Below are 14288 nucleotides of genomic sequence, written 5' to 3'. Positions count from 1 at the left end.
TGATAGTGATAGTGATACCAATTACGATAAAAAAGATACACAGATATGGACACAGATATGGATAGCGATATGAATATGGATACAGTTATACTTGATACAAATACAGATATGGAAACAGCTTTGAAGACAGATTCAGATATGGATACAGATTTAGATTAGAAAGTGAAATAATGTTAAAGGGGCTGTGAGGACTTTCTAAGTGATCTTGAAAATGTCTCATTTCTAGATATATGACTGATCTTAATCCACAATTTAACATGCGATTATCAGCCCCAAAATTGGTTATTTCTAAATAATATTTCTCAGCTTCCCATTAAGGTTGGAAAGGACCGTATAGATTTACTGTGTCATCATGAAGCCGGCCAGCAAAGTTTAGCAGGGAGAAGAGAAATCGGAGTTTTTCTCTGCTGAAACGATTTCTTGAATTAATTTTGTATTAATAGTGGACACTGTCAAAGAGATAAAGAAAAAGGACAGAAGAGCAGAAGAAAGCTAAACGGGGCTAAATGCTAAAACATGGACTACGTTTTTTGTGATAATGTGCAGTAGTTATACTGCAGTGGTCTGTCCAGACATATGAGTCCATAAATAAAAAAAAGCGAGGTTTTGTTTGTTCTTGGTGAGGTTGGAGTTGGTAGATGAGCACTGGTCGGACATAACCAGAATTCATTAAGGTTAAAAGTTACAGACACGTTCACTGAACTGTGAGTAACAGTCAACAGATAGCCTGCTAACCTTTCTTCACTAAACTACGGCACAAACTCTGAAGAATCAAAAGCAAGGCACATGGACTGTGTAGAGTTTAAGATTACATTTCACCTCTCATCCAAGAAGTTTCATCACACTTTATTACTCTGATGTAGCTTCTTGGATGAGAGGTGAGTCTTCAGAACAACCAGGACCTGGATGAATGAGAATAATAAACAGCAGCACTATGTAACTGTCAATATCACCTCTTGAAGAAGCTGTGCTCTCCATTCATTTTTCAAAACAAACACATACCTTGTTAAGAGTCCACAATAGTGAGGAGCAAGTGCTTATGGGAAGCGGAGTCTTTATCTTGTAAAAACACTAGCTTTTCCAAAAAGTCTTCACAGCCCCTTAAAATCTTTTCAGATGTTATGTTCAGTTGCTTAAGTCAGTGTGGGGGCTAGACTGTTTTGTATGCTGAGATTAAAGGTTTGTGATGTTATTCTTCTTCTCCTCGAGTGTTGGTCTCTGTTGATAGAGTCTGATAAGGAATGATGACAGTGTTGTGCCGCTATTTATTCATTATTTCTGTCCGTATAAATATACAGATATAAAGGACTGACTTATCTGTGAGACCTGGACTTTTGCATCCCTACAAAGTTTCTGTCCACATTTCAGTATGAATGGGGAAGTAAGATTTTACAACTTAACTCCGAACCAAATGTACTGAGTGTGTAGCTGGCAAGCCTTACTGGAAAACTGTGGTATAACTTTAAAATTACTGATAAAACTTTGACAAGGTAGTGTTGTAGCTCAGAGAGAACATGACGGTCTGCAGAAATTACCCTCATTTGTCTCCTTTCATTACTGTTCTATTATTGCTTCAGTCTTCTGACAGGCAGTCGTTTCCTATCCTGTAGTCTGAACTGTACATCTCTAATTCTGAAATTTCACACTATTACATGCGCCCCTGGAGAGAATGTGAAGGGAACGGGCAGACTGAAATGTGGAGATGGGGTGATCAGAGAACAGTTTGAGGCTAGCTCAAGGCCTGAGGGATGGGGAGACGGGGATATTCTGATGAGAGAGTTATCCAGGGAAGTTTAGACAGCTGAAGCAGAGAGAGGTGATGGAGAGTTTCATGTCCCAGAATAAAAGTCAAAAAAAGCAGCAGAGGGAAGCAGAGTAATCATGTTCTCACCCTGTCTTGGTGTGTTAATTAATTCTTCTGGTGATCCAACAGCTTAACAGACGGTAGGGAGACTGCTGCACCTCCTTCAGACTGTAAACATGACCCTGAGAGTGTGGTCAATTATTTCATTGTGTGACTGTGGCATCTGTATGGGCAGGTGAGCATTAGGCAGCATCTCTTTCAGTGTCATGGTCTGCACTGTGTAAGTATTTATTATGGTAATGTTACTGACTTTACTTTAACTGTAGTTATGTACAAATGTAAATGACCACAGAGACTTAGACTAATAATAACACATTATTTAGATAACAAATGGTTGTATTTTAGGTCATTTGTAACTAGCTTTGTATTTACTGACTGTTGATTGAAAAATACTTCTGACTTTTGGTCTGTCAAAAAAATCTGACTGATATTAAACCCATCATAGCGATGGCACTACAGTTTGCATATTGGCCCCTTGATGCCCATTGTTGCAAATTTAGACATACCCTGTCAGGTCTTGATGCAGCTGAGATGAGCTTTGTATCCCACTAATGCCTACTGATTCGTGTTCTACCCACACCAAGGATGTCCCGATGTATTAGTCAGAAGGTGAACTTATTGTACCTTTACAGACCTTAAAACTATTGTATGTGCTATATTCAACAATCTCCCCTCAATTTAGTATCTGTAAGAATGCAAAAAAACACAAAAACAATTTTTAAATATAACTGGAAATTAATTCAGGGAGTAAGGGGTTACATGTGGATTGGTGGTAGATTTTAAATCAGAGAAGATAGATTGATCATTCTTGGCTGTGGCTGCCTTTTGCAGCAGCTCTCTCTTTTTTGTCCGTTTCTTGTAATTTTTCGTAATCTTTGTATTTAGAGTGGATCATTACTTCGTATGGTTCATTTGTTGGTCATGGACACCAAACTTTTTGTGGCTTCAGTGATATTTTTACTACTTTTTCTCCTGTGTTTGTCTGGAGATCCTACATGTAACCATGGCCACATTGTTCACATGTGAACTCAGCTGTTAGCAGCCTGTAGCATATCAATGCTAACTGGTGTAAGGCCTGATGTCTTCCCACAAAGTGAGGAGAAGGAGGTTTGAACGACGTGCTGGTTCTCAGGTGTGAGCTAAGAAGTGAGGACATCAACCTGTCCTTCCATTCATCGTTATTGGGAACGTAAGATCTATCCCCAATAAGATGGATGAGCTAGCCATGCTAACCCAGCAACAGAGGGAATACCGGAAGGCAGAGTAGCATCATGCTATTCACAGACATAGCTAAAGGAGCTAACACCAGACACCAACGCCATGTTGGAAGAGCTTCACCTGCTGTGAGCAGACAGGATCCAGGAGACAGAGATGGAGCATGACTGAAGAAGCTCAGTCCTGGACCCTGTGGAGGTGGAGGCTGGCTGAACTGGAGAATGATGAACAAGCTGTCATCATCTATTTTTTTATGGACCTTTTTGCACTTTCTATACACTTTCTTACTTTTGTTTTCTTGATTGCTGCTGTGACTTCAATTTCGTTGTACTTGTAACAATGACAATAAAGTTCTAATCTATTCTATTCTATTCTAAACTCCCGTATTTTGAAGAATATGTGCAACATTTTTTATGGTTATCGCATTTTTTTTTAGCAATTTATTGAGTGGTTCTGGACATAAGTACACATTTTATGCATTTTATCAAATTTGGAATAAAGGATGGTACTGATGTTAAGCAAACATTTCAGCAAATAAAGACACTACAGCATGAAAAATATAAAAATAAGTTCTGGCAGACTTGATACTGCAGGCCACAAAGGGTTAATACCAAATTCTGGATGAGTATAAAAAAGTTTTCGTGAAAAACAAAACACTACTTATTGACATCAAATTCTGATCTCTCATTGATCTGAAAAAGGAATTTTGTACTTGTACTCAAGAACTCAGAACCCAACCTTTACAAATTTTATTTTTTGGCAGAGAACTCCAGAAAGTGAGTCCCAGTCTCATCTTTGTGTTTTTGTCATATGTTGAGATCCATACAAGCTTCGTCACATTTGTCGGCCCTCTTCTTACATCTGTTATGAGGCTCCTTTCATTCCCTCAAATATCCTTCAGCAGATGATGCAAGAATGAAGGAAACAACAGCAAGATGTGCTCACTGTGGCCTCAAGCCTTTTGATCATTATCATTACCAGATAATGATGAGATATTTACCCAGGTGACACAAAATAAGACAGCAGCATATGAAAAAAAACTTTTGTGTTTGGAATCAGATGTGTTGCTGTACGTAAGCCTGTAAAGGTGATGCTGAAAACTTATGGCATACCATACCATACCAGCTTTATTAATAGAGCACTTTTAAAAACAACCACAGCTGTAGACAAAGTGCTGTACAGGTAGATCAAAATGAAAGCATGAAGTTGAAAATCAGCCAGAGGCAGTTGGTGTGCATGTATGTGAGATCTCTAGCTGTCTGGAATTGTTTTCTCTCTCCCACACCAATAAAATTTGCCTGATGTCTTCTGAGACCTGAGAGACGCTTCATGACTCACTTACACATGGTCTCAAAACTGAGTCGGCTTTAAGTGGTTTCATCTTCTGCTCACTTCCCGTCTGTTTCGCTTCCTCCTCTTCCTCTGTCTCCGTCAAACTGTTTAACTTTGTGTTCTCTCCTCAGCTGTCTGTCTTACTTAATTTAACTCTGCAGTCGCACCAGTGTGCCGTCTGTAGTGTGTGGTCTCTCCCTAGTGGTCTCCCGCAGCCATTTATGTTGTTATTAAGAAAACAGATCCAATCAGGAGCTCATTAAGGAGATAACAGGAAAATAATAACCCCAGCTGAGTGAAGGGAAGCTGAAGAGTCCATTGATGGAAATAGAAAAGAAGCAGAGAGCTTTAAAGTGACAGGTGGAGTTGGAGTAGAAAAGTAACACCCAGAGGCTTGAAGATGAAAATAACTGTGGACACGTTGCGGGGAGAAATGAAGGGGGAGCGTGCTGGCCTGTAGTGGAGCAGGTGTAGAGGAGGAGAACATGAACAGGGGTCGATGACAGGCTGAGATGAAAGTAGAGATTGATGAAGTCCCGGACAGATGTGATCGGCTCAGCATCCAGCTGTCACCTGAACAGGAGGAAGCACAGCTGGTAAAGAGCCAGCAGGTGATTGGTTAGAATGTCAGACCTGTAATTTGGTGGCAAAAGATGTTTTGAGGGGGACGCAGGCATCATGTACTACACGGGTCCGTTTTAACAAGTGTAGAAGATCCTTTTATTTATCACTCTTTCTTTTGCAGATTGCTAATTGATGTTTACATTTCTAAAAAGAGAAGAACAACATTTACCACTATGCATCGGCCACACTTGCACACCCAGAGTTTTATTTGTAATGAACTCAAATGTCAAGTTACGGGCAACTCTGATTTTTTGACACCTGGACCTTATTTATAGGTGTGTGCATGCTCATATACTCACTCAGACAAACATCGTGCAGCTCGGAGTCCTTCAGAAGTTATTTAGATCCAACCGATTTTAGCCGCCCTTAGCGGGGGCCACGGCAAGGGAGCTTCAGCGCGGGACATAATCTCTGCAAAATGGCTCATTTCGGCTTTATTTTTTCATCCATCGCCAGTGTTATCATAAAGTCAGCTCGTCTACTGTCTTCAGGTAGGTCAGCTGACCCAGAGCTCACTCTGAGTCCCACTCTGAGCAGTAATCACACTCCTCTTCTGTTGAAATAGGCGAACACTGTCCACAAGTGCACCACCAGTTCGCATTGAGTGGTGGACGTGCTCCTGTTTGTTGTTCTCGAGCCAGCTTCGTCTCTCTCCCTCTGCATCCTTCTTTCATGGAGCTCCTCGTCCGTGTACTCAGGCTTAAACCGGTAAGGACAACCGTCAAACTCGAAGTCGTAACCTGACTCTTCGACATCAGAAAAATATTCTGCCATGCTGCTCAGCAATGTCGGCAAAAAGTAAATCAGCTGTACCTTTCTGTCGCGCGGCTATGAGGTCATCTAAAGTTTGTTTACCAGGTAAGCTCTGGGTCAGCTGACCCACCTGAAGACGGTAGACGAGCTGACTTTATGATAACACTGGCGATGGATGAAAAAATATAGCTGAAATGAGCGATTTTGCAGAGATTATGTCCCGCGCTAAAGGTCCCTTGCTGTGGCCCCCGCTAAGAGCAGCTAAAATCGGTTGGATCTAAATAACTTCTGAAGGACTTGGCGCTGCACGATGTTTATCTGAGTGAGTATATGAGCATGCACACACCTATAAATAAGGTCCAGGTGTCAAAAAACCGGAGTTGCCTTTTAAAGAGGGGGTAAACCGTGCAGACTTTTAAACCAGTAGAAATCTGTCATTAAACTGCTCAAAACGGTCTGTTCTGAAAATAGCACAAGACTTGCCGAAGTTAACTGGTTCATGAAAGATTGGAGTAAAGGGCCCAAACATCAACGTCTTGTTCCACCTCTGATGAGTCTCCCTAGGGTTAACCAATTAGAGGGAAGGGGGGTGTAGAGCAGGAAGCCTTAAAGAGACAGCAGCTGGGGGCTGAAATAAATGTTTACTGAAATACAAGTGTGAAAAGAAAAATGCAGATTATATAGGGGCCGTGGGACTTTTTATAGTCTCAAAAAAGCACAATACACCCTCATTAAATACAGCAATCATATTACAAAAGTGGACAAAAAGCTGAACGGTGCTGACTGAGCCCAGAAAACCATGATTTTCATGTCTGTGTTTTGTACTCATCTCACTGTGCTTTCATTGCCTGTAATATGATAATGACAACTTCAGCTCAGTTTCTATCAACATCGCTCAGGCTAATCACTGCTGCTTCCTGCCACAGCACTAAAGAGGTTGAAAGAGCCTTGTGCTAACGCCCCCTCCCCTCTCCTCTCCTTTTCTCCTCCCTCTCTCTCTCTCAACAGGTGGAGGAGATCCGAGGTTTTATTGAGTCCCTGGCAGAAAAAGTTGAAGAGGTGAAAAGGAAGCACAGCGCCATCCTTGCCTCACCAAACCCAGATGAGAGTAAGGCTACTTTTTATCTTTGCCTTTAGTTCTTCCAAATATGACTCTGTGTTCAAAACTCCAAAAGCCACAGGTGCTGTGTTTGTGATCATGGCTCTCCAGGCAGAGGTAAAACACTATTTCTTTTCATGCAATCTGAATCATCTGATTTATTTTCATTGTAAAAAATATCCCTGAGTGGGCTTTGCCTTTGGAAAAAACAACACCTCTTTCAAAACTGCTGACAAATAAGCCAGGTGAACTTAGTGTGGGAAAGCAAATGTCCAAATCGTCTGAAAGGGGAATGAAACAGGCATTCCCGAAATGAGGATTAAGCTCAGTGACAGAACACAGTAGGTCCACACTAAAACAGCTGTTTAGGAGCTCGGTGAAACTGCTAGAGATGGAGATGGAGAGGATGGGTGGTTTGTTTGTGACAACCTGCAGAAATGAACAGAATATTTGACACTAGATTTTCTGTTTGTGGACAGACACTGGTTCTCTGTTCCTCTGTTTTTGAGCAAATTAGCAGAAATCCTGAGCTCCAGGAGGGGAGCCCTTTCTCAATCCAAACACATTTTTACCGTACATCTATTGGTGCCAACAACTGCCTTTAATCAGAGAGGACATGACAGTGCATGGAGCAGGAAACAAGGCGGGAGGAAATAAGACGCTGGCTTGATTTGAAAGTGGGCCACCTGTTCAGAGGCTAACCTCATTGGGCACACAAGCTAATTTGCTGAAGTTTTGAAGTTTTGAAGTTTTGAAGTTTCAAAGTTTCTGCAACACATGCTTGGAAAACATCTGGAGTCTGACAATGAGGTCTGACATTTTACAATGCCTCTGTGCAAGTGGTCTCAGATCTCTACATAATTCCATACCTGAGAGGAATATTTGAGCAAGTTGAAGAGAGCACTTTCCATCACCACAGCCATCAATGCATGAAATGAGAAAATGTCCTGGTGTCCATTCTGCATACAAGTTCAGAGACATCAGTGATCTGTTATAAGGAGCACTAAAGCTCTTCTGCCCCACTCTAGGTGGCTTAGAAACCTTATAAAAACACTTTGAATTATGATCTTTGACAAATGCATCCTATTTAACAATCACTTTGCAATCAGAAATAGTTCGTAAATGGAAAAATAAAAAAAGAAATGTTGTCTCTTGATATAATCTCTGTATATATAATGTATCATTTAAATATCAGTTCTGGCCTTTGTTGTGCAGCAGCTCATTGTCACATGGTGGCCATGCACTGGTGTTAGAAGTAAAACATCACAGTGTAATATTTGAAAGTTCAACCTTGTTTCACAGGATACAGTCTATTCCAAGCTTAACAAGAGGAACCATATTGGCACTGCACGAGAAATATTTCTGAAAGCACAGGTTGGAGGAACTTGTGATAAATCAGGCAACGGGTCTATTCTTAGTTCAGTATAATTGTTTCACACATTTACGCAAAGAGTCGGAGGGAGTACTACTGCATGCAACAGCGGCTCAGTGAAGAATGAAGCAAAGATGTACTTTCATTCAGGCTTTTCTTTGTGGGAAAATATCTAATATCTATGCATAGATGTTTATTCTATATAAGTTTTTCTAGTGTGTGTGTGTGTGTGTGTGTGTGTGTGTGTGTGTGTGTGTGTGTGTGTGTGTGTGTGTGTGAGTCTGTGATTTTCTTCTTTGAATGGAACTCCCTGGGGTGTAGACACAGTTGTGATGAAGCCCAAAGCCTGAATCTTAGTCATGCAAAAGCTAGGCTAAGGCTAACAGGGTTAATTTTATTGATAAATTTAAGCTAACTTTAAGAAGTTCTAACTCAGTTATATTTAGAGAAGCTACATGGGTTATTTTGACTATGGTGATGATCTGCTATTGATTGTGAACACAAAGATCCCCTTTATGAATCAGAGAACAGGAACTCAATCAGAGAAAAAAACTCAACAGACCAAAGAAGAGAAGACAGAAATGTCTGCGCTAACTGGCGAAAAGGAAAGATCTTAACTTACCTGTTCTGGCAGAAACATGAGTGAAAGCCCAAATTCATGGTGCTTGAGAGGTACTGCCATCTACGGAAGCCCTTAAATGTCATGATTAAACACTTTAAAAGTTTTTAGTTTTCTTGAGCTGAGATCGTTTCAGTTGCTTCCTTGAGATCTCAGTTTATTTCTCTCAATATTTTCAGAAAGCAGGGTTCATTTTCCCAAGACACAGAGATACTTTTCTGGGGATGTAAAAATCAAATCAGTAGATTGATCGCTGACAGAGCTATCCAAAAGACTACTCACGTGATTGAGGTAAGTTTAGCCTATACAAAAGCACAAAGAAACTAAAATAGGCTTTACTTCACTCAATCATGGAAAACGACCTTTGTTTTCTTACCACTATCTTGTTTTCTCTCTGAAATCAATTCATAATCTTATAAAAGTGAGAAAATAATATGTACTTAATCTTGAACTTTTAGGGCCTATGTAGCTGTCAGGTATAGGACTTGGTATCAAAAATATTTAAGGACCTCTCTGAATAAAAGGACACTCATGGATAATGTGGCTGCAGCCTGTAGCACTTAATACCCAGAGCTCCCTGCTGAACTAAACACTGATACTGATGGACTTTCTTCAAGAAGTTAAACTAAAAAAACTGAAAGGTCAAGTGGAAATTTGTTCAAAAATAAAACTTTTTTTTTTAACGACCATGAGGTCACTATTTTCAACCACTTCACACTTTAGTTTAACTTGACAACACCCTCATCGAAAGCTCAAGTTGTGCAGCTGCTTGTCAAATGCTCATGTGCTGTGATCAATAAATGTGTCCTCTCAAACTAATGAAGTATATTTGTGTTATCTAGATGTTTTTAGGGTGACCACCCCCAGGAAGTAATTAACGATTGTAACACAAGTGTTGTGTCTTCTAATTAAGATGTTTTTCTTTAAAGGTTCAAATAAGAGAAGTCACATCTGAGCCAAAAACTGGCCTCTTAGCGCACACACTGCTTAATGATAGCTTTAAAGTTTAATACTGCAGTGACTCAGACGTGAGTCAGAGTAGCTTCTAATGGAGAGAAGAAAGAGAATAAAGCCAAAAGTCACACTTTATATGCCGTCCTGTGCACAACAGCACAAAAGGCTGTTAATAGTGGCAGGTTTCACCTGACAAAGACTGGATTTCCTCAAAGAAACTGATACAAATAAAAGACAATGTTTCTAAAGAGAAAATCCAGCCTGTTGACAGAAGTTCTTTGAGATGAGTTGTCCTCTTTCATTGGTATTGTTTATTTTTCTTCACCTTTTTCACCATTTGAGCCTGTTGTTAACAACATCTTAATATTTCTCAGTTTGACTTCTTCCCCTTTCTGTTTCCTCTTGTCCTGTTTCAGTCTGGAAAACACAATCCATCCTACCCCCTCCTTCATTCCCTCACACCTCTGTCATTTTACCAGGGCATTGATCAGCCCTTACCTCTCACAAGGGGATATCACTCGCTGAAGTAACACCTCCTCAATACCCTCCACCTACCTGAAAAAGCATTGATCTGCTCGCAGCAGCAAGCATCAGATGAGACCTTTAACAAGCTGAGATGTGTGGATGACCCACAGAGAGGAGTAGTGATGAGGGAAGGTGCTGCTGTATTTAAGACGTAAATTCTTTCACAAGTTGTTTCCTTTGAGAGTAAAATCAATGATCAGTGCGTGCCTGCGTGACTGCCTGACAAATACACATCGGTGAGCAGCTGATGCAAATGTCAGGGTCATCCAAGACACTAGACGTCCTTTACTCTCTCTCTGTTGCATTGTGGCCTTTGATGTGGACTGTAATTACCTGAATACCTTGATCCAGGCTGCTCCTGTGTTACCTTAATATTATATCATTTAAATAAGCATAAGGAGCTTTTTTCTGTACCAAACCTACAGTATTTAATATTTCAGTGATATTACTATGATAGAGAGGCTCTTTCATCAAACAGAACTATCCTCAACACTGGATGAATACATTTGCTGAATTCTCTACAGTCATTCACCTTATCCTTGGCCCTGTTTTTCAAAAGGCTCAACCTGGATTAAGATGAACCAAATTCAGAAGTCCACTGTTTTACTATAGAGGTTCACTTGATTCAACTTGCTCTTCAAAGGAACTCAGTTAGATCAACCTTATTCAGATAAAGACCTTAAGAGACATCAAACCTATGTGTCTCTAATGGGACTTTTAGAATGGCAGAGTGCGCCAAATCCACTCAAACTGACAGATTCTGCTACTCTGTTGATTGGTTACTTCATGTGTTAGGTCATCAATTTGGTTTAATATCGTAAAGACAGACAATTTTTTTTTTGTCATGGTAGTGATTCAGCATGTGTAGTTAAAGACATACAGATTCAAAGAAGAGCTCTGCTATCATCGTTGCTGAGTTTTTTCAGTGTATGTGTCAGATTGACAGCAGTGTTAGTGAGTGAGTGGTTGTTAGCGAGTGTCAGTGAGGCTGTGAGTCTGTTATCCCTGTTTTGACAGTGATCTGTACAATACAGCACACCTATGATTGGATGGGTGGGTAGAGGGGCAGATCGATGTGTGTGTAAGTGTGTGAGAAATGAGTCAGATGACCACAGGTTTTGTTGTTCTAGTGTTGGCTATAGTCCAGTAGCCTGTCCATTCAGACCGTTCAGACTGTGAAGCCCATACAAACCAGAAAAGTCTTGTAGCCTTGCTAGCTCACAGAGCTACAAACTTTGATACATACAAAATAATTCACCTTATCTTCATTGGTTGTTGTGCTTTGTGTTTTCTGTTAGTAAGCTACTGTAAACATGCTAAACCAAACATTATGCCAGAAGCTACATGTCTTAAAACAACCGGAAAGCCTTGGTCCATAAATAAAGATATGGAGCCAATGCACAAGTGCCAAAAATGCCCTTAAAAAGCCCATATTTACAGCAGAGATAAACATGTTTACAGCTTGGTGTGAGTAGCAGCTTTGGTCTAATTAGCTTATTTCTCTATTGGCATTATTTGCAGTTATTAAACTTACCAGTTTTGCCAATATAAGGCCATGTCTTGACTGACAGACGGGCACCCTGTAGCTTTCCGCAAACAGGCTAAAGGCCCCCATCTTTACCTCATCCTAACTGGAACAAAGCTCAGTTCACTTCAGCATTTCCAGTATGGCCTCTGTCAACAATAGGCCTCAAAACTCAGTATCAGAAACAGACGTGTGACATCACAGACACTGTGCCCATATTTTATGGTTTGAAATTATGCTCCACGAAATTCTACAGCGATTCATTATTAGATAGATGAAGAGGTGTTCAGTTTAAACCAGAAATATACACGTCATCAAAAGTCAAAGGATCAATATCACAAGGCCATGTGGATCTTCTTGAAGTCATGATTGTCTGTGCAATAATATCATAATGATAAGATATTTCTTAAGATAAGTGAATGTCCATGGGGTCAGGTCAAACATTACCTTGCCTTTGAAGCATGATCAAAGGCTTTGTGAGTGTGTGGCATGCTTACATCAAAGGAACTACACTATGCATGTGTGTTGTTTGATGCACGCGTCTGTGTGTCCTTCTGTTTCTTTCAGTGCTGTGGTTAGTTTGACATTTCTGTGCCTCAGCAAACACCTGAGTGCGTCATCTAAAGTAATTGCACGATGACATTTTAATGTGAAATCTCCCATGATTCATTGTTGTACTGAAAGTGCCGCTCACATAAAAGGCCAGCGTGGTCTTTCATCACTTAAAAAAAAAAATTGCACCTCTTCCTCCTGATATTCTACGTGTTTCTTTGTCTTTCTGAGTCTTTGCATCACATGAAAAAAGACAAACATTTTATTTTTTATTTCCTTCCAGATGAGACTGACACCATTTCTCGCCTAAAGCACAAGTCTTTTCCTCACAGTGATGTGTCATCTAAATGCTCTAATGATTACTCTCTCCCTCCCCAACAAAAAGTTATTAAGACTGTCACTAAAATAAAGAGTGCTGAGGCTTTAAGTGGTGGTATTTTCTCTCCTGATCAACAGGAAACTGGAGGAGTAAAAGGGAATCACACAGTGTGTATCTTTCAGCAAAGGTCTTTCCTAACCCAGCGTAACATCGTGAGGCTGTTGAACCTTCTGTTTCTGTCACGCTTTATCGGTTTCATAATCGCATCACATCTCCCCAGCTGACACCCACCTGTCCACCCTCCCAACCCTGAACCCCCTTTCCTCATTGGGTTAGCTTCAGCCTACATTACTACACACATTCTGACACATGCAGCCTGTGTCTGATATAACCTTCTGCCCTGTATTACACATCATGCCACATCACAGTTTTCACCCCCCTTAATGTAGCCAGAGCGAGTATCCACCAGGGTATTGCTGTATACAGCGTTAATGCTTGTTTGCTTGGTTGTTGTTAGGATGTGTATGTCTGTGTGGGCTGTGTGCACTATAGGTACAGTAATGATAATACATTAGGTAACAGCAAACATGCTCATAATGGGTATTGAACCTGTGTTTTCTCATGAGCTCGATCCACTAATGCAGGAGGAGACACAGATGCACTTTATATTTGGACGCTTCACTGAAGCCACACTGTCCATGAAATAATTGCAGTATTTGTTTTGCTATTCAGAATTGGATTCTGGTCTTGTGTAGTGCAGCTTCTACTGATGCTGATGGATGAGATGGTGGATGATGTCAAGAGTCGATGAACATTGACTCTTCTTCATGGCCTTTGCATCCAGCTTTTACCAATGAGAGCATGAAAGCAATTTCCCCTCAGGGATTAATAAAGTATTTCTGATTCCAGTTCTGATGAGACTAATATTAATTGAAAGGTGGTTTTTCGTTGGATGCAGATATTAGATCTAATGTTGGAACTCATTTTTTTTAAAATATCAAATTGAATGGAGGTTGTGTTATTAACTAATTGCAATGAATCATGTTTTAATGGCATAAGAAGCATTTTCAATTCAAAGGATTTGGTACATGACTGAAACAAGACATATTATTATTTTTTTTAGTCAAACATGTAAAGTGGACTTTTTGAAAATTTAACAAGCAGTCAGGTGTTGCACTGGAGCGTGTAGTACACGGTACTGTTGGCATGACCCTTTTAGCGGCTGAATGCAGTAATCATGGATGACAGAGAGGCTAGACAGTGGCTCAGGTGCACCAGAAATAGAAGTTTTATTTCACACCCCAAACAACAGGCAATAGCAATGTCAGGTAACAGACCAGGCTCTGATCAACAACACAGACAGATGTGGAATGGCGCCTTAAATACTGTGCTGACGATTGTCTTCCCTGAACTGATACATTTGAAGGTGCCCCTCCAAAGACTAGTTTTATACATAATACACAGACATAACATTTACCCTTTTATATATACTATTCCTATTATTTACATGGCCTGCTCTGCCAGACAACCACCTG

At 40.4% G+C, this 14288-nt stretch overlaps 1 protein-coding gene across 1 annotated transcript in view; it reads left to right on the top strand.

Moving 5' to 3' along the window:
* LOC141797660 (syntaxin-1A-like) overlaps positions 1-14288 on the top strand; it is a 70251-nt gene that overhangs the window by 22668 nt on the left and 33295 nt on the right. Inside the window, exon 3 of the mRNA XM_074679257.1 lies at positions 6797-6896. Coding sequence (XP_074535358.1) covers positions 6797-6896 — 100 coding nt within the window. The remainder of the gene's footprint in view (positions 1-6796; positions 6897-14288) is intronic.

Source organism: Halichoeres trimaculatus, unplaced genomic scaffold, assembly GCF_033239565.1.
Source record: "Halichoeres trimaculatus isolate MK-OKI-2021-1 unplaced genomic scaffold, fHalTri1.1 fHalTri1_scaffold_9, whole genome shotgun sequence".
Classification (NCBI taxonomy): Eukaryota; Metazoa; Chordata; class Actinopteri; order Labriformes; family Labridae; genus Halichoeres; species Halichoeres trimaculatus.
The sequence above is the reverse complement of the archived record's forward strand: the minus strand, read 5'-3'. Positions and strand labels throughout refer to the sequence as shown.